A 27,990-nucleotide genomic window follows, 5' to 3' on the forward strand; every position below is an offset into this window, starting at 1 on the left:
TATCAAAAGTCTCTTTGTAAGATCTGGGTCCTAAATCCCATAATTCTTTGATAAAAGAAGTATTACCAGTCCATTTTCTGAAGTGAAAGGTATGGGAGAAATGAAAGAAAGCAATCAGCGGAGATCCTAATAGGTGAAGTGCATGTGTGGTGGGAAGGCAAGGATGGGCAGGGGAGGGCAGGGGAAGGCCTCCTTTGTTAAGGATGGGGAAAGAGAATTAATCTGCTTCGGGCATATGATTATTACAGCTGAGAGCAGAAAGGGTCAGATCCTGCGCCTGCCCACGGCACGTCCCTGCTCACCTGCCCTATGGTTCCTCTAGACCAGCAAGGTATGGGGAGCAGAACCTGGTCCCACCTCCATCTTCTGTGTCAGTGTTCAGGTACATACACAAAAGCTGGAGCAGTTTGCAGTGATCCCTGGCATTAGTGCATCCCCAGTGCCTCTCTGGAGCGCTGACACCTTGGCAGGGCAGCAGTGAACATGTCCAGACTGGGCGGCTGCAATGGCATCATCCTCTCAAACCTACAGCAAGTATGTAAAGATTCATAGAGCATGGTTATAATTTATGTTACAGCATCGGAATAGCTGAAGGAGAGGCAAATAAAGGGATGGAAGAAAAAATAGTGGTTTGGTTTTAAGTGAGATTTTACAGAGAGTGGTTATGGGGCATGTCTTCCCAACACTGGGAGATGAGCAGAGTGAGGCAGGGCAGGCAGAAAGCATGGCCAAGGAGAAAAGAATGGGAGCTGAGAGGGGCTCTCCTGGAGACTGGCTCTGATTTTTGAGTGATGCTGGAGGGGCTGCCGGCCTGTTCAGTGTGAAGTCATGGGCTGCCACGAGGACCTTTGATGTGCAGTGGTTTCGCAGCACTCACCTGTGTGTCTCCTCAGTGTACCATGAGCGGGGCTGGTATCTCTACTCCTCTGCAAAGAAACACCAAGTGGGAGAGTGTTCCCTGAGTGAGCTCCTGAAGCCTTGCTACTCACCTTGGCTTAAACCACACTGAGGGCAAGAGAACTTGGATTTAAACTTTCCTAAATGACCTGAGCTCAACCACACTTTCTCTGTTTTAACCCCAGCTACTCATTTCAGTTATAAATCCAAGATGGAAGATGTCTTCTCTCTTCCTGTGGATCGCATCTGCCAGGCCTTGCTGTTTGCCCTGGGGAGGGTCAGTGCCAGGAGGCCCCTCCTGTCCCGAGTCACCGCTCTCAGACGTAGCCTGATCCCTGGTTTCTCTTACTGGGCAGAAGAAGTTGGGAATTGAACAGACCGAGCTTTGGGGAAGCCTGGCTGCCCCAGGCAGCCACCCTGGCTGCTCTGGGCTCACTGAACCGCCCATTAGCCGTGGCACTGGGACCACGCTCCTGCCCAAGCTGCTGTGGGACCGCGCTGCCTGCCTGCCCGCACAGAGGCTGCAGGCAGCAATCCTCCCCTTCCCTTCCTGACCCGAGCAGGGGTACAGCTCGGCTGTACGGGAGGCGGCTATACACCACTAAGCTAAGCCACAGAGCTGCCATGAGCTGCTGGTAATCTAATTTATTAAGGGCTTTGAACCCTTACAAAGAGTATGTTGGATACATGCAAAGCATCTGCATTATCACTGTGATTAGGGCATGTGGAGGTGGGGGAAAGGGGAAGGAGGGTAAATACAATTTCTCTGCTTTCAGCAGTAAATAAATCAACTTTCGTAGAGAGTTCTGGTGCAGCCAAAGGCTGTGCTATCATTAAAAATGATTTTTTATTAAGCTGAACTCTCTCCTCTCTCATATTGTATGATATGACAGCTCTCTTTTGATGGGAAAGCTTTCATTTGGCCAGAGAAAGGGATAATTTGCTTCTTTTAAGGAGTTAATCCTCTGGTCCATTTCCGGGCTGGGAACAGCTATCCTCCCCCTTCCTTGGATCGGAGGCTGCAGCACAATGGAGATCATAACCACCTCAAATCTACACCCGAGATGGAGAAATCAGATTTCCTTCTCCAGTCATTTTTGTGGGATTAGCTAAATCTTAGATCCACACTAACCCTTCACAAAGCTGCCAAGATTAGTTAGAATTTATTTTATTCACAGGGGGGTTTACGGTTTTCTTTCCAAAGGGATTATATCTCTCTCTATATATATATTTAGGGTGGCTTCAGTCATAAAGCAGCTAGGTTAGAATGAGAAAAGGTGCATGTGTGTGTATAGTCAGTTGAAATGCCAAGACAAAGCAGCGGTTCTGGATGGCTTTGCCAGTCCATTTTAAAAGCTACGTAAGCTGACTTTTTCCATGCGAGACTCCACTCCAGAGTTATTGCAAGGAGAGCAAACCCCACTCAGGCTGAGCTGCCCCTTCCCGTGGCTGCTACTGCTGGAAGATGATGTCTTCAGAGACAGCATCGGACGCCGACGCCGGCAGGAGAGGCCTCAAGAAGCCGTGTTCATTCAGCATCGAGGACATCCTCTCCAGCCCAGCAGAGAAGAGCCCCCAGGTCCTGGTCCCACTGTGCCTCCGGAGCATCTTGGACTGCGCACCCAAGGGGCTGTGTGAGCTGGAGACCATCCCGGCCAGCTCCCTGCAGGAGGAGGAGGAGGAGGAGGAGGAGGAGGAAGAGATGGAAGGGGCAGGTTGCAACTGCTGCTGCTGTTCTCACACGAGCACCCGTTCTCTGCAGGACTCACCGAGTTGGCTGGGTGAGTGTTTGGGTTTGATTCACGGTACAGGGCTCATGGAGGGGCTGGTGCCAGCGCCGGGCAGAAGGGAGAACCTGGGCACTGAGTGACAATAGAGCATCTGGCCTGCCACCACTCCAGCTCCAGCCAGCCGAGCTCTGTTCTCAGCATGGCTCCCAAGAGCAGGCACGTTCACCTGCAACGCTACCACGGTTTTAAAAGCAGCAGGTGCTATTTATGACTGGGTATTACCAGTTTAGTGTAAAACACTTGAGAGGATGATGCTTCTAGGGGCGGAAGTTCTCTGTGGAGTGGGGGGCCCCATGGTTATGCTGCCCATGTGCAGAGCTGTGCCTGTGCTTCCTGACAACACTGGCCCTGGGGAACCTCACTTGTCCTTTAAGGAAAAGTTTTTGAATACATCTAGCAAAAAAAAAAAAAAAAAAAAAGTAGCAAAGCCCTTCAGAATGCAGTTCAAGAGCATCCCAAAAGTTCAGAAATCCCCCATGTCAGGACTGAAACAGCTCCTTGCTGGGCTGTGAGTTTCCAGCTATTTTCTGGAGCTGGTCATAGTGCAATTGGTAAGTAAACAAGGAAAATCCAACCAGTGCTCCCCATCTGCACACTTTTCCCACAGTGATCTCCTAAGCCCTTCTCTCGTTTGCATGATCACGCAGCTCGTGACCCATGCCAGCTGGCCAGCTGCCTCCTTCCAAACAACATGCGTGGATGCAACTTGTGCCTGAACTGCCTCGAGCAAGATGGGTGTTTCAGCCTCCCACACCTAACACTGCTGCTGTACCTCTCCCCTTGCAGATGCCCGGTTCCCCTGGCCCATGCGGCTCTTCCAGTCGGCAGTCAGGGTCTGTAAGAGTCCCCAGGGGAACCCAAACGAGCTGCAGACTTTCCACCAGATCCAGCGCCGGACGCGCCGGCATCGCACCATATTCACCGAGGACCAGCTGCAGGCCCTGGAGACACTTTTCCATCAGAACCAGTACCCGGACGTCATCACCCGCGAGCATCTGGCAAACCGCATTCACTTAAAGGAGGAGAGGGTAGAGGTGAGATTCTGCCACTCAGTGAGGTGCTGTTTGCTGCAAGCCCCCAAGAACACAGACTGGGGCCTTGCGCTGTCTTTTTCAGGAGCTGAACACCCAGGGCCTCATTTTAAAAAACATTCTTGGGTATTCAGCAAAACACAGTTTAGGTTTGACAAGCAATGGAAGAATGTAAAACAGTTCTGATGGGCTGATTTGTTCTGATATCCAGTCCCATAAACTCACACATTCCCTCTCTCCAAGGATCACCTATATAAACACAGACATGCCCAAGTCTGCTCATCCCCTTCACCCAAGTATATGTTCCTTATTTATGTGATCTGTGTGACTTCCGAATTTGCCATGGAGAGATCCCAGCTCCCTTGTGCCACTTACATGTATCTGAGCAGGATTGCAGGGAAGGGACTGATTAAATCTGGTATCAAACTTTTATATCAAGAAATGTATTAGAGTATCCTAAAGCTTACACTGTACTGTCCAGGAGTGTAACTGCCCAATCCTCTAGTAACATACGAAATGGAAAAGTTCTTTTCTTGCTTTGTACTTTCTAGGTTTGGTTTAAAAATCGGCGGGCCAAGTGGCGGCATCAGAAGAGGGCATCTGCTTCAACGCTGATCCTTCAAGGCACCAAGAAGCCCTCTGAGGAGAGCTGTTAGTGGTCAAGCTGCATCTCAGCAGATGAACACTAAGAGCATCCATTTCCCATGGCTGACAGGTTCTGTAGAGGGGTAACCCGAGGGGAACTTAATGAAACAAAAAGGAATCTCAAATTCCCAGAGAAGGCAGACAGGTAAAAGCAGACATGGCACTTTCACGTGCCAGTTTCTCTTCCAAACCTAGTTCACGTGGCAAATAATGCACCAGGCATGACCCTTAGATGCTTAAGCAGAAACCACTACCAAAAGCCCATGCATGGGACAGAGCTGGACCAGTGTTAAATGTGCGTGCTTCAAGAGAAGCAGAGAATCCCCTTCTTGTCTTTGCTCTGTGCAGGTAGTATTTGTGCCTGTTTTACTACTGTAGATTTGCAAAATATGCTGTAAATGAATGTTTCCTATTTTCAGCACGTTGATGGCATCTAGAGTTGATTTTGAGGGTCGAGCTTAACAGGACAGGCGATTTGTTCCTGAACAACGAAACATGTATTTCTCCCTGCAGCCCGCGGGAGAGGTAACCCATCTTTTGTGGTGAGAGGGGTCGGCACTGCCAGCATTCAGCTCACCTCTGCACTGGTCCCCTGCCAGTGCGAGCGGTGTCTGTGTCCCTGGCAGGGCCAAAGAGAAACCACGTCCTGTGAAGCAGCGAGATAAATAAAACTGTCCCATCATCTCTGTGTGTGCTGTGGAAAGCTGGCGGGGGGGCGGGGGGGGCCAGTGCTGCCTGCTTCCCGCTGCACCCTCGCCTGCCCTGGGGCACCCAGGCGGGGGTCCCACTCCCTGGGGAGTTTGAGGAACCCTGAGGGCGGTGGTGGGGGTGCTGGGGGTGGGTGGGTGGGTGGGGAGGGACCTAAGGTGCGACCTGTGGGTGCCACAGGCCTCGCCCTGACCCCAGCCCACCCCGGCAGGGTCAGGCTGCAGCCCCGGCGGCTGCCCCCCGGCCCGGGCCCAGCTCCCCACCTGCATCCCCCCACAGCCCCCGTATCCCCCACATCCCCCCGCATCCCCCTCATCCCCTGCAGCCCCCTCATCCCCCCGCATCCCCTTCCATCCCTCTGCATCCCCCTCATCCCCCCCGCATCCCCTTCATCCCCCGCATCGCCCCAGTCCCGGCCGTGGGGCCGCCCCAGGCCGAGGTCGCGCCGTTCTCCCGGGAGGGTCCTCCCGGCCGGCAGGGGGCGTGCTGGCCGCTGCGCGCACCGCTCCGCGCGGCACTCCCGGGCGGGACGTTTCGGGGCTTCCCGTGGCGCGTGGCGGCGTGACGTCACGGTGGCGTCACGTTCGCGACGGCGGCGGCGGTAGGGGAGGAGGCTCAAGGCGCTTCACCGGCCGGGCGGGCCCGGGCGCGATGGAGGCGGCGGCGGTTCCAGCGGCCTCCTCCGGCGCCGCGGTGCCGGCCGCTGCCGCGGGCACCGCCCTGGCGTTGGGGAAGGAGGCGACCGCGCCGGCCCCGGGGCGGCCCAAGAAGATCCTGGGGGAGGAGGCCTACATCGAGGTAGGCCGGCGGCCCCGGGCCTGGGGAAGCGGGGGACGGCGCCCGGGAGGCCCCGCTCTCCTGGCGCCCGGCCCGGCTCTGCCCGGCGTTACCTGGGGACGAGGCGGCTCTGGGGCCGCCCCTCGGGCTCCTGCGGCGGCAGCAGTCGGCCCGGCCGCGGCTTGGAGCGCCCGTGGTTGCGCGGCCCGGCCCCCAGCGCGGCCTCGAGCCTGTCTCTCTGTTCGTAGAGTTTGGAGAAAATCATTCAGCGAGACTTCTTCCCTGATGTGGAGAAGTTGCGAGCGCAGAAGGAGTATCTAGAGGCTGAAGAAAACGGTGACTTGGAGAAAATGAGACAAATTGCGATCAAGTTCGGCTCTTCCTTGGGCAAATCATCGAGGGACACTCCTGCACCCTGTAAGAACTGTCTCACTGGGGCATAAGGGTTTTATATCTAATATTACTGCTCTGGTTTATCTAACTTAGTGCAGGCAGTCCTTATCTTAAAGATATAAGCTTGACATTGCATGGAAATTAATGTACCAGATTGTGCAGTAGCCTGTATCTGATGGCTGATGCCAAATCTCTCTTTCATGGTGTCTAATAATTCTTTCTTGAGGGTATGTTTTTGGAAAAAACACCTGTTAAATAACCATTCTCCATAGGCATCTTTTGCCAAGTTCCTGCTCCCTGGGGAATGTTATATGCTCTGAGTTGCAATATTATACTATTAGAAATGCTAAGACGTGTTTTGTATCCTTATTACAGTTTTAGGGGTTCTTAGATGCGTAAGATTTTCATACATTGGGGACAGAAGGTGTTGGAAGCTCGTGACTATCAGAGGTTCACACAGCAGGCAGCCAGTGCCCTGATGTACATTTGCTTTTGCTGTGGGTTCAGGTGTTTCTTTTACTGAAGCCCAGTCCCTGGCTGAGCTCTCACAGCAGGGTTTAGGTAACAAGCTTTCTGCTGGCAGAGGGCATGTGTCACCAAGTGGTTTCCCTTCCTCCCCTACTGCAGGTGCTGGCCCTGGTCTAGGTTAAGATTGTTAGGCTGCTGATTGCTTCTGTTGGTTAAAGCTGTAGGTAGGGTGGCAAATGTACTTGGCTATGGCTCTCATCTGAATTTTTCCCATCAGGAAAAAAATAGTGTCTTGGATGGGTGCAAAATCTTGTTCAGTGGTTGGGACAGAATTGCGAAGAATATTGTGAAGTCTTTTCACAACTTTTTAAATTAAATTGTTGTTCTCTTGATATGTCATCTGTGACTTGTTTGGCACATGAGCCTTACTGCAGTGGAAGATGTCCTGTTCCATGCTCTAGTAACCATGTGAACTTTTTTTTTTTCCTGTCACAGATGTTACTCCAGCCACCTTTGAAACCCCAGAAGTGCATCCAGGTGGCTCTCAACCAGGGAATAAATCCAAAGCTGGCATCAAACCTGCAGACGATGGTAGGAGAGTGATGTTTCTCTAGCTGAATTCTTCATCAGCAGGAAAATACTGTTGTGAACTGTCTCCTCTAAGGGTTTTGGGTATTTAGCAGATGTTTAAGCAGTTTCGTTTAACTTTCTAGTAGGCAAAAACGATCACTGAAGTTGAACTTGTTGTGATGTTTCACATTATGTGTGTGAATTCTCGATTATGGGTCTGGTTTTGACTGTGTAAATTCTTAAGTTGGTTGATCTTTTTGAAGGCAGTAAATTTTCCTACATCACCTGAAATTAATTCTGTAAGTAAACAAAGATTGTAGGGGCAGAGCTATTCATATATAGTATATTAAAAATGTCTGCTAACAGCTGGCCACTTGTGCATTTTCTCTTTAACACAGACGACTATAAATGCCACTAAAGGTTTTATGTGAAAGTTGGTTATATGTCTTCCAAAAAATAATTTATTATTGTACCATTCTGTGTCTCTTTTTTTTTTTTTTTCACCAAGCTTCATGTTAATTATTAGTGGGTCTGTAGAAGGCTCGCTGGCAGAAGGGATTAGGAGTTATGTATAGTGCTCTCAGGGAAAGGGCAGTATTAACCTTTCTCAGGCCTCTTCCCTCCTCTTGTTAGGAGATGCAGAAAAAGATGATAAAGATGCACTTCCCAGTCTGGACAGCTTCTTAGCAAAACACACAAGTGAAGATAATGCTTCATTTGAACAGATCATGGAAGTGGCCAAAGAGAAGGAGAAGGTCAAGCATGCTTGGCTGTACAGTGCAGAGGAGGAGTATGCCCAGGTAGGGAAATGCCTCAGCTGTATCTCTGCTCTTTCAAAGTCACACAACAAGGAAACACCACTTTACTGTATTTATTTCTTGCTTGATTAAATAGAATATTGTCTTACCTTCTGTTTTCAAATCCTACTATGAATACAGATAAGAATTTGTTGGATCTGAGCATGGGGCTGTTGCATTAGGCTATTGAATTACTCATATAATTGAATAAGAACAGTAAGGTCTTGATTACATGGGTGATCAAATCTAAATCTGAGCTAAGCCTGAGTTTCATAGGTCCTGTGACAGCTCATTGGTTCCTTTTACAATCCTGTTTTTTTTCCCCCCATCTGTAATGCAAGAACAGTGGTGACATAATTGCTGAGGATCTGTCTCTTCCTAAAGTTTTAAGACTGTGGAGCATTGCACTAAATGCAAATAGTTCTATTCTGGGCAGGCTTTTCCATAAGCAGCAATACCAAGGAGAGCAGCTGAGAACGATTCCTGTTGTTTGTCAGCCCTTTATTATTTGCAGTTAGATTGTCTTATTTCAGTTTTCTATTAGTAATAATCCGTTCAGCTGTTGAAGCAAAGTACTGTACACAGTATGGCTGACTCCTCTGTCTTCCTCAGCTAGCTTTGTGGGAGGTTCAAGAGCTGTTCTGAGGCTGCCATGTCAATCTTTCTCCATCAGCAGTGAGCAGCTGGCACTGTTGCCAGATGTGTCAATGATGGATGTGACCTGCAGTGCCTTTTAATGAAGTTTGGCACTGATGCATGCGTGTTTACTGCTGTTGTGTTATGTTTTTATCCCAGCTAATGCAAACCCTCAGAGTCTGTTACAATAAAAATGTCCTCTGTGGCCCTTCATGCATTTTCTTTGCTCACATGCTTTCATCCAGAATTACAAGGCAGGCAGGAGGAGAACATTACCAAAACACAGGGGTGGTTTTAGGTCAAGGTGAAGTTGCTAGACCCAGCCTTGTGCTGTTGATGTGTGTCTTGTCAGCCAGCACACTCTGTTCAGACCTTGTGTTTCCTTGCACAGCATGCCTGTTTGTGTAGCAGACAACTTTGTATGCCTTGTTTAACATATTCAGTGACAGTAACTGCTAATTAAATGTATATGGATGATACTTATTAAAGACAGCATCAGTTGATGTCTTATATAGCTTCTGGCAGTAATTGTCTAGTTTAATTAGCGTGAGAATTTTAAAATGTAGTAACTTACTGGTGGCTGACTGCATTCTATTAGCTGCTTTTTGGTACCAGTGATACTAGTATGCTGGTAACAGCACGCAGGTAACTGTGTGGATAGGTCAAATGCTTCCATACCTGTACTGCTTATAGAAATTCTTGAAAACTCTCTGATTAAGTATTGAAGTGTCTGTTTTTTTGTTACTGCTTGCCTCTGCTAATACAGTTGCCTGAGACTAGGATGGTATAAATATTCTCCCCAGGTTGCATACCAAAGCCTTGTAGACTGTCTTTATATTAGATATGTGTCATATGTTGCTCTTCCCTTCTTTAGAAATGAATGCTTCATTTGAATTTTGATTAGTAGATAGAGAAAAAACAGAAAAAGTTTGAACTGTCACAAGATGTAATAAACAAGTCATCAATATAATCTTTCAGAGAAGTTAATTCTTTAGTTCTCTGTTGTTTTTTTACCAGAACTGCATACAGAGTTGTTTGCAAGCTCACCTGGGAATGGGTTGGTTTCTCAAATGCCACTTGCCAGAGAGAGAGTGCTTGTGCTGTGCCAGACACAGAGTGTGCTAGGGCAGGTATATGAGCTCATGATTGAGCTCTCCAAGTTGTGTATGTCAGTTTGAGACCTGTTTGTTTTGTTGTTTTCCTTTTTTTTTTTTTTCCCTGTCACCCTTTTAGCGACGGAATGAGAACCTGGCACTTCCTTCAGCAGAGCAGCAAGCTCTGGAGAATGTGAAAGCTGGACTGGAGACCTGGGAATACACAGCTCGAAACACCCTCATGTATTATCCGACAGGTGAGGTGTGCAGGTTTCTCAGAGGTGTTGGTTCTATGACTCCAGACAGTGCTTACAGCATTTCTACAGATGACTGAGCAGCTCTTACTGGTAATACTGCACTTTTTCTTCTGTGAAGCTCAGATATGTAAAGTTGTTTTAAAAACCTTCTTCTTCCCTGCCCCACCCCCTGCCCTTTTTCTTTCCTTTATTTGGACCTTGCTCCTTTGCCTCTGATTGCAAAGTTTGATCATGTTCTGTTTGTCATGGAGAAGCTCATTATCTGTATTATATAAGCACATGTTTTCAGGAGATAAAGCTCTTTCCGGTTTGATCTATCTTATAAATAAGCACTTCCTTGTCATCTTTATTCATTCTTTGCTTCAGCTCAAAGAGTGCTTCTTGGGCTCTTTGGTCCCTTGGTTGCTATAGAAAACTAGATTATTTTGTAAACACAGTTTTCTTTTTGTCTATAAATGTACAACTGGTAATTTCTGCAAACCAGTGAAGTAGAGAAAAGAGAGTAAGTCTTGTTGACTGTTTTCTTAAAAAACCCAACCAAATCTGATCTTAATTTATAAATTTCAGCTGTTACAAAACATATATCTAGTGCAAATTTTGTTTTAAATTAATGGCTAGAGATACACACTGCAATTGCTGATGGGTTCTGTGTTGTGTTAGGAATGTGTGATAAGTGTTGTGTTGGTCAGGAGCGCTAGAGCATGCTGCTGCCTAGTGTTATCTGAGCCCTTTCTTAAAAGATATTTTGCTTTTCAAGGTGTATCTGATGAGGATGAAGTATTTAAGAAGCCCAGAGAAGTTGTCCATCGAAACACCCGTTTTGTGAAGGACCCTTTTAGCCAAGCCGTGAGCAAATCACAGCTTCAACAAGCTGCAGCCCTCAATGCTCAGGTTGGATAATCTTACTTCTTCTGACTAAAACCTTGTTAGACTCTGCTCTCTGGTGTAGTTCATCAACCAGGAGAACTGTGTGTGTTAAATACATCTGACTCATACCTTTCTCCACATGAATGTCATTGTCTTTTTTATTTCAGTACAAACAGGGCAAAGTGGGACCAGATGGGAAAGAACTGATACCCCAAGAGTCTCCAAAAGTGAATGGATATGGATTTGTGGCTACCCCATCTCCTGCCCCTGGTAAGAGGGTTTTCTTATTTCTGATGTTAGAGGACTGCTACTGCACTTATTTTGATGCTGTTTGTTCAACACTGGGATATCAGTGTTGGTTTTAGACAAGGAGATAAGCCTTCTATCCGTATATATCTCATGATCTGGTGACTTTGCATATCATGTATGTCACCTTGATTCAGTGTTTAAATCCTGGTCCAATACACTGGCAAAAGGAGTCATGCTGTACACAAGAGGCCCTGAGCAAGCTGCTGTGCCATTGCTTAGGAATCATCTAGAGGGTGGTGAGCCTTCCTAGGCAACTGGGGTGATGTGGCTGCTTGTTTTATCCCTAGGTGATGCTTCTCTAGAGCTTAAAGATAAGAATTCAAACATTTCACAAGCATTAACTTTCCAACGAGTTCAGGTGTTCATGTTTGAAAATGAAGAGCAGTGGTTTGAGTGGTGGTTCAGCCTGGCTCATAGGGATGTAGCATATCTCACTTCCTTCAGTCTAGCCTACCCTACTGTTTTCCTCCAGTTCTATTGCTTTCTAGGTTCTCCCTTTGAATACACTTGTATATTATAGATTACTTTCGTTCAGATATATTAGCTGCAGGATACTTTCAGGTAAAACAAACTGATTATTTTTCTTCAAGTTGAAATGTGTTATTTGAATTTTCAGCTGTTCTTCACCAGCCATTATGTTTCCCTGTCTTTTGTTATTATGCTAAAAGGTGAACATGCTGAGACTTTTCCTCCAGAAAGCCTGTAGGTGGCATTTGCAGCACACCTCCTTTCTCCATTCTAAATGTCTTTTCCATGCCCTGGTGACTTAATCAGGCTCTTAGCTTCAACTACAGAATAGATTCTATTAGACAAGATGCAGTCACTATTTAGTACAGGCTAGCCTCAAGATGAATTTGAGGGTACATTTGGCTATTACATGTATCTTAAGTCCTCTGCCTGTTTCTGTGCTTTTAAAAGTTCCCCATGTTGAAGGAGTTTTCATATAATAGCAGAGGGGAAGACTAGTACCATAGAGGAAAAAAATGAAAGTGTCACTAAGCAAAAGCTTGCCAAATGGAAAAATAAACACATGGAAAGGACAGTGTTTGAGTGTTGTAACCTAGAGGGTGACACAGCCACAGTCAGTCCTGTGAGTATAAGGTCATGCCCTCTTAATGGGAAGCACATGTTACTATTCAGCATTGGCTGTGATTTCCTCTGTAGTGGAGGGGCTCCTTTGTGTGCTGGTGTATTTGCTGCATTTCTTAATTTATTTCTCTGGATTTTTTGTGGTGAACAAATAGTCAAAATGTCTTGTATGAGCATGATTTTAAATTTGGTTTTAGGTGTGAATGAGTCTCCTTTTATGACATGGGGTGAAATCGAAAGCACCCCTTTGCGCCTGGAAGGGTCAGAAACACCATATGTGGACAGAACACCTGGACCAGCCTTCAAGGTATTTCATGTCAGGAATCAGCATGTCTCTTTTTTGGGGGGAAGAACTAAGAAGGGAAAGGCAAGTGAGTAACTAACAGATTAACATTGTTGTGGGAGTGTGACACATCTCTGGGCTGTGTTCCCAGTCCTTAAGACTAATAATCTAGGCTCAGCTTGGAGGGTGGAGGTGGCCGTGGCTCCACATGAAAGCTACTTGGTGGAGATACCTGAGGTGGAACACACACTGTTGGCAGGAGAGTGAGATTCAGTATTTGATGATGGGCCCAGACAGAAGGACTTTCAGAGGAAGCTGAAGAGATGCCCGATTTCTCTGATTTTAAAGTATGAATGGATAGAAATCATAGGATTTCCCTCTGTCTTGATGTTCTGACTGTCACAGCCTGAGGCAGGCATATCACTTGAGAGTAGAAACGCAGGCTTTGCTAATGGCACCTGACCTTGCATGCCACCTGTCTCCTGCTGGTGTCACTGAATGTGAGCTGCCTTAAACTCTAAGCTAAAGAAAGATGTAATTTGCTGTATGTGCCTCTGTTCTGTCAGACTCCAAAGCCCTTGACTGGTTCTCCTGCTGTTTAGCAATGTCTGTGTTTGCCTGAGAGCTGGCTGACTACAGGCCAGGGTAGGCAAGACACAGGTGACATTGTTTGTCTAGGAGACAGCAGGAGGAAATGCCAGAGGTAATGGCTGCTTCCTTGACTGAACTGGTTTTACAGTTTTTGTGACTTGCTAAGGTAGGTTGAAGGTCTCTGTGTCCTCTCTGACTTTTGTATAGCAGCAGAGAGTTGCGGGCTGACCACACTACTCCCTGGTTTAGATCCCTGTAGACTGGAATCCAACTGTGAAGGTGCTTTGACTCATTTATGCAGCACTCATATAACTGCTTGGCAAGTGAACTGTGTGATGCATTCTAGATCCTGGAGCCTGGGCGCCGTGAGAGGCTAGGACTCAAGATGGCCAATGAAGTGGCAGCTAAAAACCGAGCAAAGAAGCAGGAGGCACTTCGAAAAGTGACAGAAAACTTGGCCAGGTGAGACTTCTGTTCTGATAGCAGAACTGGGGATGGGTATTTTCAGATGAGATTTAAATCAACATGTGTAGAAAGGGAGGAATAATAAGAGTAGTAGAAATGGAAAGAGGTGCAGTCAAACCAGAAGTTTTTAGAAATTAAAAAACTCAGTTCCTGAGGGAAGGTGGCTGGTGGCTGTCCCTGATACTCCCTCTTGTCAACATTACTGTTCTGCCCTACAGCCACCCAGCAACGCACCTGGATTGGTGTCTTGCCCCTTTGCAAAGAGGAGACGTGATAAGGCTTGCTTGGCTGGGTCATGGGAAGGATGGAACAGGCTCAAAGGAAAAGGCAGGCAGTGCTGCTCAGGTTTGGGAGGAATGTAGGAGGTTTGTCTGTCACTTGTTGCTCTAGAGAGACGGGCTGCATTTACATGCAGACAGAAAAACTTCTGCAGCCAGTGGGTCTGGTCTGTGGGGGAAGAGGACACTGAGCTTGCCTGTGAAATCGTTGATGCTCTTCCTGATAAATGGCAGATTTTTACTGTAAAATCTTTTAAAACTGTTTATTCTATTCCAGCCTTACTCCGAAAGGACTAAGCCCAGCAATGTCACCAGCTTTGCAAAGACTAGTAAACAGGACTGCAAGTAAATACACCGACAAAGCCCTGCGAGCCAGCTATACTCCTTCCCCAGCGCATACAGGAACTCCTGGTTACAAGACCCCAGCAAATGGGCCTCATACACCCACAAGCACCCCACAATCTAGGACAGTGTCTCAGACACCAGTATCTCAAGATACTACATCGATCACAGACAATTTACTGCAGCTTCCTAAAAGAAGGAAAGCATCTAATTTCTTCTGAATATTCCAGCCACCAGCAAGGCAATAGTGAACTGGCTGTGCTCAGCTGTCTGCAAACTGGATGTTGTGAGCCATTGGTAGTAAGGGGTGTCTAGATGCAGCTGCCAGAATGGAAGACAGCAGTTAACAAGATCTGGGACCAGCGTTACTCTAGACTATATAGCTAAAATAGTCTGTGATGTGTTTTTTGGAAGCAGAGTACCTCCTGCTGTGGTATAACTTCCCTTTGAACTGCATGGGTGGGCTGCACAGGTCTGCTGTAGCAAAAAGATGCTTCCTGCGATGGCAGGGAAGATTTGGGACTCTCGGAAAACAGCGATAATTTCTCTTTTTAAGATGGCCGTGCATTTAAATATGTTTCTGTACAGATATGTCTATTTATAAAATGTGGTAAGCCTTTCTAGAAGATTAAAGTGGACTTTCTTCCAGCTTGTCAAACTTCTTTGGTTGTACTTTGCAGAACAGAGGATACAACCATGTATACATTGAGACATGACCCAGAATTTTGGAGGGCTTCTCTTTAATTTAAGTGGTGTTCAAACTGATGCTCTTAAACATACAGTGGGCCTGTCTAGAGAGTTGCATACAAAACAGTAGGCACAATTTCAGACATCGGTTCATACTTCCTCATAACCTGCCCTCTAACTGAATCCAAAATGTGGTGGTTGCAGGTGTGAATTCTGCACCCGGTGTAGTCAGGAACTTAAGAAATGTGAGTGTAAGCTGTTAAGTGTCAGCATCACTGAGAGAAACTTTCCATCCGATATGTCTTGACAGTAACTTCTTATCCCTGCAAACCTTATTAGAGATGGGTCTTTTGAGAATAATAGTGTTAAGCTGTTCATTCATCTCAGCAGATGTACTGTGTCTTCTGTTGTGTTGTGGTTTGAGCTATACTTTGTAAAGCAAAAGATGAGGACTAATTGCTGAAAGGGTCCAGAGGTTGAGAACCAGCAGTTCACAAGTTAGACCATCTCTGTGATACTGTTAAACCCAGCCATCCTTAGGAGGATCCTGTTTCCTTCTCCCTTTCCTTCCCTTTCTGCAGAATGGGATGTGGCTTGCTGCTTGTCCTCAGACTTTCTTTCACATAGGTTTTGGGAATGCTCATCCTCTTCTGCAGCTGGCAGAGGGGAAGGGATTGTGGATTTTGGAGTCTGCAACCATGAGTGTTTTAAGACTTCATCTATGCACCACCTCTGAGATGCATTAGGCTGGAGCAAGTGGTAAATGAGGTCCTTGCACTCTGCAGTCAGGTGTATTTGAGTTGGGGAAGGGAATCTTGCGTTGTTTCTGAATAGAGATCATTTTCCTGACATTGGAATCATCGAATGGCATTAAAGCGTAGACAATTGTGTACAGGATGACACCCAAGCTCCATATGTCAGAAATCCTGGGGTCATAAGGAATGCCCTCTAGCACTTCAGGGGCTGTGTACGCAGCAGACCCACAGAAGGTTTGGCTGAGAATAGTTCTTCCATTTTTATCCCGAGACAAGGATTTGGAAAACCCAAAGTCTGACAGCTTGATGTTGAGGTCTTCATCAAGAAGGATGTTTTCACATTTCAGGTCCCTGTGAGCAAAGTCTGAGTCGTGGCAATACTTGATGGCAGAAGCCAACTGCTGAAACTTGATGTGAGCGATGTCTTCTTTCATAGCTCCCGTGATCTTGATGTAGTCCAGGAGGTCTCCCTTTTCCCCCAGCTCCATCACGATGTACACTTTCCCAGCTGATGTCTCAAAAATCTCATGGGTTTTGATGATTGAGGGGTGGTGCAAACGTCTCAAAGCCTGTATTTCCCTGGGGAGAAATCTTTCCAGGAAGTCCCGAGGAGTTTTCCTTTTGTCAATTATCTTGACAGCTACGTTGCATTTCAGTCGGTCGGAGTAGGCAGATTTCACTTTACCGTAAGAGCCTTCTCCTAGCGTGTTGCTCAGGCTGTAGCCTTTCTTTCCAAGCACCACACTATCATCCATGGTGGGAGAGCTGGGGGGAGCTGCACGAGTTGGCGCTGGTGTGCATCATGCATGGTGGCAGGTGGCAAGCCCATGCACCATGGTGGCTGCCTGGGGCGCTGGCCGCTGTGTGATGTCACAGGCAGCCGCCCCAGCGCAGGGCATTTGGAAGGACCTTTCAGTTCTTTTATAAAGCTACTGGATGATGTCACTCATGGCTAAACTTAACATCTGGTCGCTGAGAGAGATCAGTTGTGCTCTGTCTTCTTCAGAAAACGACTTTCAGTTTCGCCAACAGGATGGAAGTAGGTTAAATGTCTTTTTCCTAAAATGTACCTTAGTCTGTTTATTCACATCTTAGGAGAAATTTTGTCTGTTGTCTATTTGTATGTCTTGGATGATCTTTCAAGCCCCACGTAGGCTTGCTTCTGGTGTATGGCTGGCCTTGCTTCTTGTGGACCAGCTTTCCTCAAAAGGAATGGGATGCTGCTTTTCTTGTCTTCACTGGGGCTGTGTTCAAGAACTGGTTGGTTTTTTTCCCTCATGGGCTTATCAGGGGAAGGAGGTGCCTTCTCTTAAGTTCATTTCCTTGTTGTTCATTCAGCCCCACCATTGTGTAGCTCCGATGATTGGCTGCTTTTGTGGGCTTTGCAGCTGGCTTTTTCTTAAACCCTTACTCAGTGAAGGAGTTATATTTTGACTTCCAGCTTCTGGTGTTTTTGAGAGACTCACACCAACACCTTCCTCAGAAGGGCTCTGAGGATTGCTGTTTTGCATGTTGATTACTTCACTGTAATCAGCCTCTGAGGCTTTTTGCTTTGTGTTGATTTCAGCTTTTTCAGATTTGTTTTTACAGCTGCTGTGTGTGTGACTCCAAAGACTTGATGGTGTTGATGGTCACAACACAGGAGCTAGGGACAATCCTGCTTCGTCCACCAGTGTGGAAGAAAATACCATTCTGAAGAACAGAAGTGGTACTTCTGACAGCCACACTGGGACTTCTGTTTGGTTTTTTTCTTCCTGTTCTTTTAAACTTTTGGCTAACTTTTATAATTAGCCAAAAGAATGAACAGCAGTTTTAACCATACATAGTCTGCACGCAGAGCTGTGGTTGCTCCAGTATGAGCTGACCCCTGAGCATGCAATGAGCACTTGTGTGGTGTGATCCAGCCTGGAGAAGCACCAAGCACATTTTAACGGGAAGCAGGCGTAGCCAGATGCATACACTTCTTGCACAATGCCTGAGTACAAGGCAGCCTGTGTAACACTTGGCGATCTTGACATTTGCTATGATCAGGTGATGTTTCACCAAGAGAACATACATGGAAAATCTCCTGCAGCTCTTTGAGCAGTGCCTTCAGCCTTCTGTAGGTTCTGGGGTGTTTGATGCTGTGCTTGTCTTGGTGGAGATCTTTGTCTTGCACGGTTTCCACTGCCACTTCTAAAACTCATGTCCCTGACTGTGAAAAACCCTTCCAAGAGACTTGATCTTTGTAGTGTACCTTGTAAAAATCAATTGACCACTGTGGCATTCCTAGGAATTCTGACTGCAAGAAATTAGTAATTTTTGTTTTTTTTTTTTTAGTTCCGAAATAATTGAAGGTTAAGTTTTTTCTTTAGTCAAAAAAAAAAAATACTCTCAGGTACTGGTGAATGGATGTGAAGGGAATCTATTTTCTAATGTTTCTGTATTTTAGTGATGTTCTTTAAGGACTGACCTGGCTAAATAACAATGAAGTTTTTAGGTAATTTTAAAAACCTAAATATTTATGTCATAATGATCACACAATCTGCTTATCTCCATTAAATGTGGAACCTCTCTGTTAGGGTATGTGGGCAGATGGTCAGGCCCTGGCCTGCAGTTCGGGTCACTGAACAGACCAGGAGAAAGGAGTAGACATGACATGAGAGATGGCTGGAAGGAGCAGGTAACAGGCAGCTGCTGGACTGCTACAAAGAGCACTCGGGGAAACGGCTGAGCTTCGCAAGTGACTGAGGACCAACGTGGGGACCACCTGGGGTGGAACCTGTAGAGGAGGAGGTGACCCAGTGAGAGGTATCAGAAACACCAAATCCAGCTAGAGCTGTAGCAAATCTGGGACCAATGGGGAAAAAGTAATTAGAGGAGGGTTATTTGGGGAGGAGATGAGGGTTAGAGAAAGGGAGGGATTCAAGAATAGACATGGGAACATGGAGAGAAGTTGGGATGTGGGCTGGATGTGCGGAAGCAGGCTGTGATCAGCAGAAGTGTTTCAAGCCTGGTGCCTTCTTCACCTTCTTGTTAGGCAATTCCCACCCATTCGCTAGGTGCGGGAGCTCTCTCTTCTGGGCACGGGATGCACGGAAAGGCTGGGCAGTGTTTGAGGGACTGTGCATGGGGTGTACACGTGGGTCAGAACCAGGATGGGGCGTGTGTCTTCCACGGTATTTTGAACTGGTCATGCTTATACCGAGATGTAACTGGAGTAACCGGAGGGGGGAATATGATATCTGAAAATAATTAGTTCCTTGTTGTGCAATTCATGCTTAAAAGCAGATTGCATTAAATATCCTGTGGGATGGTGTTGGTTTTGTGTTCACCCTCAAGTGAATTAACCTAGACAGCCCTACTAAAATCACAGTCTATTCTGTCAGACTGAAGGGCCTTCACATGTTTGCTGGAAATGTAATTTATTTTCAATGAAATGCTATAAAACTGGATCTCTTGAAGGGGGTGTAGTGTTCTTCAGAGGGGCTATTCCTGTAATGCCTGCTGTAATGTCTGGTCTCTGCTTCCTGCTGCAGTTCAGCTCCTGCTATCTGTAATTAGGGAATCAGTAAACTCTTTGTTGCCAGATATTTTTGCTGCTGTAGCACTAGCACTTACAGGGCCACATCCAGTGTGAAAAGCCATCTTGGTTCTTGATGACTTGTGATTTTATTCTTTTTCCTTCTTTTTTTTCAGAGGGTTATTTTCTTTCTGCTGTTCCTGTATATCTGCATTTTCCTATGTGCAAGGCCCAAGCACACTTCTTCCCTCAACCAAAATAGCACCTGGAGCTCTCCTAATGCCGCAGCGGTGGTTGGTGGTGAGCAGAGACGGCAGCGGGGCTGGCTGTGGTGGGTTACTGGCTGCTTGCAAGAAATCATGGGAGCCCCAGTGCACCTGGGGCTGTAACGTCATGTGCAGAGTCTGTGGGTGCTTACATGTGTAGTCTGGGGCTTGGCTCCTTGTTCCATGCAGGAAAGAAGATGAGGGACCACAAGGGATTCTTGTTCTTATGAGTGGACAGGAAAGAGAGGAGATTACGGTGGATTTGGAGAATAGCAGGATGTAATTCTTAGAGAGAAAGTTGCAAGAGCCATTAGTGAAGAGCAAGTGAGGATGAGAGATAAGTTGGTATAACCTGGATGGAGACAGCAGGCTCGGATGCCTTAAAGAAGCAAAACACCAATTACCCCAGAGATGACTGCTGCTTTTTCCTTTGTGGGGCACAGATAAGAAAATGCTGAGCAGCAGACAAGCAGCAACACAGGGTTTAGTGAGGCACATAAGTGAGAGGAGAATCTCTCACAGTCACTCCACAGGATGCTTTGAGCAAGCAACCAGGCCAGAGTGGCGAGGGGAGCGGTGGGGGCACTGCCTTGGGACAGGAGGCAGCACTTCAGCTTAGTTTTGCAGCCCATGTGAGCTGTGTCTTGCAGCAAGGGTCCCGTCTTCAACGGGACTTCCCAAAGGCACCGAGCCCCAGGCTGGTTCCCTGTGCGCTTCACCTTCAGGGCCAAGAGCACTTCCCTGGGGCGGAGGGAGCCACCCCTGCCGCGGTGCAGGGGCTGCAGCTTTGCACCCACCTGAAAGCGGGTTCCAGTGAGCACTAGGACCCTGTGCCACTTCTCTGATTATTTAGCTTAGAAGGGAAGCTGTGGTTGGAGATACTGTGTTGTTTTGGAGGACTGGGCTATTTCTCTGCAAAAATAGAGGAAATGGATCCACTCAGACAGGGGAGTGGGAGATGGAGCAATTCCCACTTCCTCATATTTGCATCTGTTGCCTCAATCCCAGCTCACTGCTGCTGGACCCGCAGCAGCTGGCTGCAAACCCCAGCTCAAGAGTCAGGCCGAGGACAGAGCTGGGTTTGCCCCCCCCCCCCTCCCCAAGAGCCCCTTCCCTCTGCTCTTTCCAGGCATGGCAGCTTTTCTCCAAGGTTTTTTGGCCACAGGTGATCTGCACTTTCTGGTTAGAAATGCTTGTTCCCAGTAGGAAGCTGGGAGTGCTTGGGACATGCCAGCTCCCCTGGGCAGAGGTGTCCAGCATGTTTTCACTAGCGCTCTCCATCCTTGCCCCTCCTGTCCAGGACGTTGGGCTGCTCCCAGTTCCCCCAACACAGCCCCCAGTGCCCCAGCCTCCTGCCTGGGAGCTCGGGGGTGGTGCAGCTCGGCCAGGCCCTTGGCACTCCTGAAACTTCTGTCTCCCCTAGCGTTGCAGTGCTCATCATAGCACAGCCTGGGGAAATGGGTGCCTCTTACCCTTCACCTTTGGGCTGCTGTGTGGCTGGGCTGTTTATTGCTTGTTTGCTCAAGGGTGCTGTGTGGGTTGCCGTGCTCGGCTGGCACATGTGCGTGCTCCTCCAGACCCGCTGGTGGGGTGCCGTGAGCTGCAGTGTGGGGAAACGAGGTCTGCCTTTCCCTTGGACAAAAGCCAGGGACAAGCAGCCTGTGCCCTGTTCTTACGGTGCAGTCATCACAGGGCATTTATTTATGCATCATCATGTATACGGCGTAATGCCCAGGCCCTGGGTGTTGTGGGCTTGGGGTGAGTAAAGAACATCCTGGATCAGTCGGGGGTGGGCATGTGCAGCTGGGCTGAAAACAGCCTCCCCCCACTGCATCCCTTGGGAGGAGCAAAGCTGGGGAGTTTGACACTCGTGCCTTCGTGCTGGAGGATGTTGTCAGCTTTGGGTCCCTACGGACACTTCGATCATGACAGTATTTGGCAGCATATGAGATCTGGAAAAATGGGTTTTGGCCTAAATCTTAAGGCAGCCTCCCACTGTTTGTGACGCACTCCAGTGGGTCCCCAAACACACACCCCTGGTCACACAGCCCTCCTGGGGCCCTGCAGAGCTTGCAGCTCCAGGCCACGGCTCACGCTGCTACTCCAGCTGTGGGGTGTAACCGTTCCCAGCTGTTGACGGGGAACAACTTCCACTGCCACATTAAACTTCACATGTAGGTTTGGAAAAAGCATCTCCTTAATGCTGCTGACCTGAGCACAGCCATGGCTCCTGCAGGGCCAGAAGCAGGGAGTGCCCAAAAAACCCTCAGAAGACCCCGTCCCCCTGTCTGTAGGTCAGCACCCGGCCTGGGCAGTGCCTCGGGGGAAGCAGAAGCAGTGTGAGAGCATCTGTACAGCCATTGGGAAGAATACCCCTGAAAGATGTTTGCTGCTGGGTATCACGAGTAATTGGTATTAATAGGGAGTGTGTAAGATTGGGTCGAAATGCTCTGTATTGGAATTTCAACATTTTATTTGAAAACTTCAAATTGTAGCATGAAAGTGGAAAACACTGTGTTGTAAACATTAAAAACCAAAATAAAACAACTTCCTAGGCACCTCCTCAGGTTATGGCTTTGACTCTGGTTAGTGTTTCACTGAAAAGCTGGAATTCCCTGTAGGGGAAAGTGCCAGCTCTCTGCCAACTCCAGCAGTCAGTGTGGGTCAGCCGCCAGGCTGAGCCCCTGCTCTGGTGCTGCCTGAACTGCGGCTTCACTTCCAATCATCGGAGGAAATTCCAGCTCAATTGGGGAAGTGGGTGTTGAAGGCAAAACTGCCTTTTGATCCCAAATGTCACCTGGGCTGACCCTCAGTACCAGAAGAGTTGTGGTACAGGGGCAGATGCCTCCTCCCCAGCAGGAACAGCCACCACCCTGCCCAGCCTGACTGCGGTAACACCCAGGGTCAAATTCCTGAAGGCACCTGTCATTTGCAGGGCCATTAACAATCATCTGAGCCGCACAATTATTTTTCTTCATGCGTTTCCTCTCTGGCTGGGCCTGGGAACAGGGAACACGATGTTTCCAGGAGGTGTGAAGACACGGGCTGGCTCTGGCACTGTCGTGGTGCTGGGAGCTGCTGCACTGGGGCCCAGGCTGTGGGTGCAGGTTGTTGGTGTCACCCCTGCAGACATGTGAAAATGGGGACTGACTCACCATGCGGTGGGCAGGTGGGAGCAAATTGCCAAAGCCAGCAAGTGATGATCCACTTCGGAGCTGCTGCGGTTGGGAAACCCCCGTGCTTTGTGTCTGTGCCCTGGGGACAGGCAGGGTCATGGGGCTGGGATGTCCCTATGGTGGCAGGGAAAGGCCGCTGGAGCAGGGATGGAGGGTACCAGGAAAGGGACAGAGGAGGCTGTTATGCAGGAGATGGAGAAAAGCAGTCTGGTGTTGCCAGAGGTGAACAGGGAAGGCCACCCCAGCTGGGGACAGGGAAAGGTTGTCCCGGGGGGACAGAGGGGACTGGTGGAGGCCATCCTGGGGGGACGGAGGGAACTGGGTAAGGCTGTCCTGGGGGGACGGAGGGACTGGGGTTGCCATCCTGTTGAGGACAGAATGGACTGGTAGAGGCCATCCCGTGGGGATGGTGGTAGCTGGCAATGGACACTCCGGGGCGAGGGTGGGGGCAGAGGAGACCAGTGGGAGCTGTCCTGGTGGGGATGGAGGGCACCGGTGGAGGCTGCTCTGGGGGCACAGAGGCGGCTGGCGATGGCCGCCAGCGGGGAAGATGGAAGCGACTGGTCGAGGCCATCCCCGGGGGCACAGAGGGGGCGGGGGGGTGGGCACAGAGGGCCCGGTGGGGGCACAGAGGGGATGAAGGGGGCACAGAGGGGACACAGAGGGGGCACTGGGGGCACAGAGGGGACGGGGGGGCACAGAGAGGACACAGAGGGGGCGGTGGGGGCACAGAGGGGATGAGGGGGCACAGAGGGGACACAGAGGGGGCAGTGGGGGCACAGAGGGGACACAGAGGGGATGGGGGGGCACAGAGGGGACACAGAGGGGGCAATGGGGGCATAGAGGGGACAGAGAGGAGGCGGTGGGGGCACAGAAGGGACGAGGGGGCACAGAGGGGGCGGTGGGGGCCCAGAGGGGCCGCCGGGCAGCAGCACCCCCCGTTGCAGCCGCCCCCGCCGCCCCGCCGCGCCGCCCGGCCCCGCCCGGCCCGGTCAGGTGGGCGGGGCGTGTGCCGAGACGGCCGCTCGTCCCCGCCCCCTCGCCGCCGATTGGCCGAGCGGGGCGGGGAGGGCGTGGTGGCGCGGGGTGTAGCGGGGCGGGGGAAAGGCGGCGGGGAGGCGCGGCCGCCATCTTGTGCGTCGCCGGAGCCAGGCGAGCGGCCCGCAGCGCGGCGCCGCCCGACCCCCGCGCCGCTTCCGCCGCAGCCGCCGCCGCAGCCAGGGCCGCTGGCTCCCGCCCGGGGGCGGCGGCGGACGGGGGAGGGGAAGAGCTCGGTGCGGGCGAGGGCCCCCCCGCGGGCCCGGCGGCGGCCCCTCCTCCCGCCGCTCCTCGCGTCCCTCCCCGCGGGTTTGTGGCGCTGCGCCGGGGGAGGATGAACGGAGGATAAATGGTGCCCAAGGCGGACAGCGGCACCTTCCTCCTCCTCTTCCTCCTGGTGCTGAGCATCACCGAGCCGCTGCGGCCAGGTAGGGGCGGCGGGGCCGGTCTTCCCCCCCCCCAGCCTGCGGGCGGGTCCCGGGGCTCCCCCGGGGCGGGCGGCGGGTGAGCCTCCGGGCAGCGGCCCCCCTGGGCGGTCAGCGCCGGGCGGGCGCGGAGCGGAGCGGCGGGGGGGCCCTTCCCCTCCCGCCGGCGTCGGGGTCGTCCTGGCCCAGGGCCGGGCCCGGGCTCGGGGCTCGGGCAGGGCTCAGCCGGCGGCGTCTCTGCCGCTTCTTTATACTTTTAAAAACAGACGGGACCTGACTGAGCCCTGGGGTGAAGCGTCGGTCCCCAGCGCCGGCCGGCTGGGTCCTGAGAGGGTTGCGAGTTAGGGTAAAAAAATTGCAGTTCGAAAGCTTGGGTGGAAAACTACATAACCCTACAGGTAATTAGCAGTGGAAATGTGGCGGCGTGACCAAGTTTTTCAGGTGCTTCTTACGTACCTGCTTTTATGTTGCGGGTCCTGGGTACCAACAAAACAATACAAAAAACTCGCTTTCAAAGTGCCATTTTATCATGCCAGAAAGAGAAAAAACCCTGTTGCATCTCAGTTCATATGCCATTTTCCTAGTTCTGTTTTTGCTTCTTTTAGGGAAATAATTTAGCGATGGAGTTTGTGTGATAGCTGCTAGAGATGGTGCTTTAGAATGTTAAGATGATTAACTTTGGAGAAATGGTTTGTTTGCTGTTTGAAAACTACAACTTTTCTAGGTAAGTCACTCAGTTGGGGTTTCTTTTTGGGTGTTGAACTTGACTGGAGCTTGGTACCTCGTGTACCTCAGGCTGCTCTTGCCAAAGAGCATCTGTAGTCAGAGTGTGAGGCTGCCTGGAGTAGCTTTGAAGGTTTGGAAACCATCCACTCATTGTACCATGCGACTGCTCCTGGGTGATACTTAGTCCTTTATAAATAGGAGAGTAAGAGCCATGGTGTAATTTGAAATCCCCTTGTTCTTTCTCTTCAGAATAACTTTTACGACCCAGACTAATAAAACGTAACAGTATTAGTATTAGTGAACTGCATTTAAGCAACTTCCCAGTACAGCTGAAACACAATTGGGTCAGTGTAGGCAGTCTTATTGAAATAACTAATTTAGATGTTGAAACTGCTCTGTGTGTGCCTTGTTTTGTTTTAGCTTGGTTTTTTGGCAGTGTAGTGTATATATAGGTCTTATGATATGCTCTTAAGTAGCCAAAGAAAAAAAATAAAAAAATACATGGGGTTGCTAACCTTTTATTGTTGCAACTAGAGGCTTTTATGTGGGAGAAGATACCATGTAAAACTGATTTCAAGCCACTTCTTTTATAGCTGGCACTAAGTGCTACAGATAGCTGAATTGCTGGTTGAAAAGGTTCAGCAGAGATTCATAGATGTCCATGTACTTTTACAGGTGGGTAGATTCAACCCTGAACTCTGTTGGTGTTGAACATTGTAGCCTCTTAGAAAATAGAAAATGACATTTTCCGATTTGTGTCAGAACATTTGTCGCTCTAGTTTAATATCAAATCACTGTCAGCAGCTGATGCTTGATGCAGACAAGTTTTTCACTGAGGTTTGCTTCTTTAAGGCATGTCTCAAATGTATTTTGAGATTTGTGGTGCTGTAGCCACACGAGCAGAAGCATCCTTCTTGTGAACAAACCCTAACTCTCATCTGTTCAGGTTATGTATGCCACCGGCTTCGACACCTGTAGCGTTTGGGTTCCTCTATGGCAGTTCTGTATGCATTCCTTGGATTTTGTTTGAACCATATGTATTCCTGAACCTAATGTGAAGTAATCCAACTGGATGTAGTGTTGCAGCTGGAATTCCTTGTTGTATGAAGAATTTTTGAATTGCAGTTGGAGTATACTCACCCATCCTGTTTACTTGGAGGCTCGGGGTGAGTGTGGTGGTTGAGCTGTCCATGGTGGTGCCTCTCCTTCCTCCTCAGGAGAGAGCCCAACACTTCAGAGTGGCCTCACATCTTTTTGCCAATGTCGTTTGCTTCATTTAATATCTCAAATCCACTGCCTCAAATAGATCACCCGTTTAGTACATTAAGTAGTGTTTGTCTTGATCCAGAAACAAAAGGTGCAAATAGGGAAAATTTGGCTCATGCAAGTACAGAGGAGGTACAGAACCAAATTTATCACTTTATTCAATGGTGAAGAAGTCTCTCTTCTCTGTTTTGGGGAGGTGCATGGATTTCCTCTGAAAGAGGAGAGTATTTGGACTTGGAATTTATTTTTCTAGTGGTGTTTGTTTTTCTTTTTGCTTCTTTAACCTGTGTATTGTGACAACTGTCTGGTTTAGAAAGGATGCCTGCAGCTTTCTTAGCTTAAATCTGTACTTGGAGCTATCAGATGAGTGCTGCAGAGTGATGGGAGGTTTTATATACTCGGAGATGAATGTGTAGTCCCTTCACAGTTCAGTCCCAGCGAATCAGGCACCTCTTTGTACTTTCATGTTAATTTGACACTAGCTTTGTATCCATGTTCATGCTGTGCTCTTCAGATAAATAAAACCTTTTAAGCCTCCTCAACTGTAGTATCTTTTCAGGCAATCTGAAGCAGTGATTTTACGTGGACCTATTTTTTTTCTGCATTTAGGATGAGATGGGTTTTTGTAAATTAGGAGAGAAATTAATTAAAATTTCTTTTTTTTCCCCAGATTTTTCCATCTTGGTTACACAAGTCTGTTTTATACTAACAGCATGAGGTACATCCAACATACCTCAGCCCTAGATGTGGAGACTTGAGTTCCTGAAGCAATGGGCAGTTTGATTTTTCTGAGCCTGTGGACTTTCGTGCCTTTGAGAATCTCCACTTGGATTTTTTTTTTTTTTTTTGTCCCAGTGTTTCCCTCTTTCCCTTTCTAACTGTTTCGATCATCAACTGGTTGTTTTGACTAGTTGCCTGCTTCAAAAAAAAAAAAAGTCTTTCAACAATTCATCATAAAGTAGGGCACTTCTTGAGTTGTGTTACTCATTATCTGTTTGGAAGCTGCTAATGTGAATTGAAGCTGAATGTGTCAGACTTTTCCAACTATATGGGTGTACAGTAAAGGATTAACTTAATCTTTCCTTTGAACACTTACTGAATTGATTATATCTGGTGTTCAGACACTTGTTTTTGGGGATACTTACCACAATAGGGTTTGGCTTATTACCTTTTCTGGGACAACTCAAAACATCTGCTTCAGGTTATCTGACTAGCTGGCCAAGAGCTGTTCTCTTTATGTGAAGAAATATTTCAATGGTGTGTTAACTGATTGTCACAATAAACTGTACTGGTGCTAGCTTGGATTTAGATTGAGTTTCTGAACATTAGTGCTTTTCTGACAGTTGTTTAAAGATCATCAGAGATGTAAATTGTTATGAATTCAGTGTTGCAGCACAGTTTGAGAATATGTAAGAAGTTCCTGTTTCTGTTAACATCCCGCTGTACAGCTGAAAAGCAAAGGTTTCAGTGTCTTTATGTAACACTGGGAACTTAAACAGACTGGAATGATCAGAACGACATGTTTCAGAATAGTGTTTAGAGGATTAATTAAGATCATCATCGTTAAAGACAATAACATGTTTTCATATTTCTCTAACAAGATACTGCTGCTTGCTAATGGAAAACACTTAAACATGGTCAGGCTTTATATTGGATTTTGTAATAGTGGTTTAGTACAGAGCCTTGTGAATGTAGGTCATTGGGCTTTCTTATTAGAGCATTTGCCAGGCAGCTAAAAGCCAGTTGAGTTCTTGTTCTTGCAGTTTTTTTCTGCCACTTCAAAGCTAGCTAGAGGAAGTAATTTTATTACCCAAGTTCTGTTTTTAAAAATTTTGCACAGCTTACCTAATCGGCAATGCTTA

At 48.4% G+C, this 27,990-nt stretch overlaps 4 protein-coding genes across 5 annotated transcripts in view; 3 read left to right on the plus strand and 1 right to left on the minus strand.

The window, feature by feature from the left end:
• Nucleotides 1-1,733: 1,733 nt before the first annotated feature.
• GSC2 (goosecoid homeobox 2) lies at nucleotides 1,734-5,045 on the plus strand. Its single transcript, XM_033008065.1, has 3 exons — nucleotides 1,734-2,678; nucleotides 3,474-3,721; nucleotides 4,270-5,045. Exons 1-3 carry the CDS (start codon nucleotides 2,363-2,365, stop codon nucleotides 4,372-4,374), a joined length of 669 nt encoding a protein of 222 aa, XP_032863956.1. The 5' UTR covers nucleotides 1,734-2,362; the 3' UTR covers nucleotides 4,375-5,045.
• Nucleotides 5,046-5,637: 592 nt separating this feature from the next.
• ESS2 (ess-2 splicing factor homolog) lies at nucleotides 5,638-27,955 on the plus strand. 2 transcript variants are annotated; one of them, XR_004409297.2, is made up of 11 exons: nucleotides 5,638-5,869; nucleotides 6,097-6,265; nucleotides 7,205-7,300; nucleotides 7,913-8,079; nucleotides 9,946-10,063; nucleotides 10,821-10,954; nucleotides 11,098-11,200; nucleotides 12,526-12,635; nucleotides 13,549-13,664; nucleotides 14,223-14,863; nucleotides 27,944-27,955. XR_004409297.2 is itself a non-coding variant. In XM_033008067.2 (10 exons), exons 1-10 carry the CDS (start codon nucleotides 5,723-5,725, stop codon nucleotides 14,506-14,508), a joined length of 1,446 nt encoding a protein of 481 aa, XP_032863958.2. In that variant the 5' UTR covers nucleotides 5,638-5,722; the 3' UTR covers nucleotides 14,509-14,935. The 2 variants fall into 2 exon arrangements, 1 of the variants encoding a protein (XP_032863958.2); XM_033008067.2 differs by lacking the exon at nucleotides 27,944-27,955 and having other exon boundaries at nucleotides 14,223-14,935.
• TSSK2 (testis specific serine kinase 2) lies at nucleotides 15,495-16,484 on the minus strand. The gene is given in 4 exon segments (XM_033008069.2): nucleotides 15,495-15,536; nucleotides 15,538-15,645; nucleotides 15,647-15,766; nucleotides 15,768-16,484. Coding segments are annotated over 4 exon segments (987 nt in total).
• Nucleotides 23,869-27,990, plus strand: part of DGCR2 (DiGeorge syndrome critical region gene 2) — a 49,611-nt gene continuing 45,489 nt past the window's right edge. Inside the window, exon 1 of the mRNA XM_042805086.1 lies at nucleotides 23,869-24,139. Within this exon, the coding sequence (XP_042661020.1) occupies nucleotides 24,061-24,139 (79 nt within the window). The 5' untranslated portion in view covers nucleotides 23,869-24,060. The remainder of the gene's footprint in view (nucleotides 24,140-27,990) is intronic.

Source organism: Tyto alba, unplaced genomic scaffold (genome assembly GCF_018691265.1).
Source record: "Tyto alba isolate M040663 unplaced genomic scaffold, T.alba_DEE_v4.0 Super-Scaffold_44, whole genome shotgun sequence".
In the NCBI taxonomy this organism is placed as follows: Eukaryota; Metazoa; Chordata; class Aves; order Strigiformes; family Tytonidae; genus Tyto; species Tyto alba.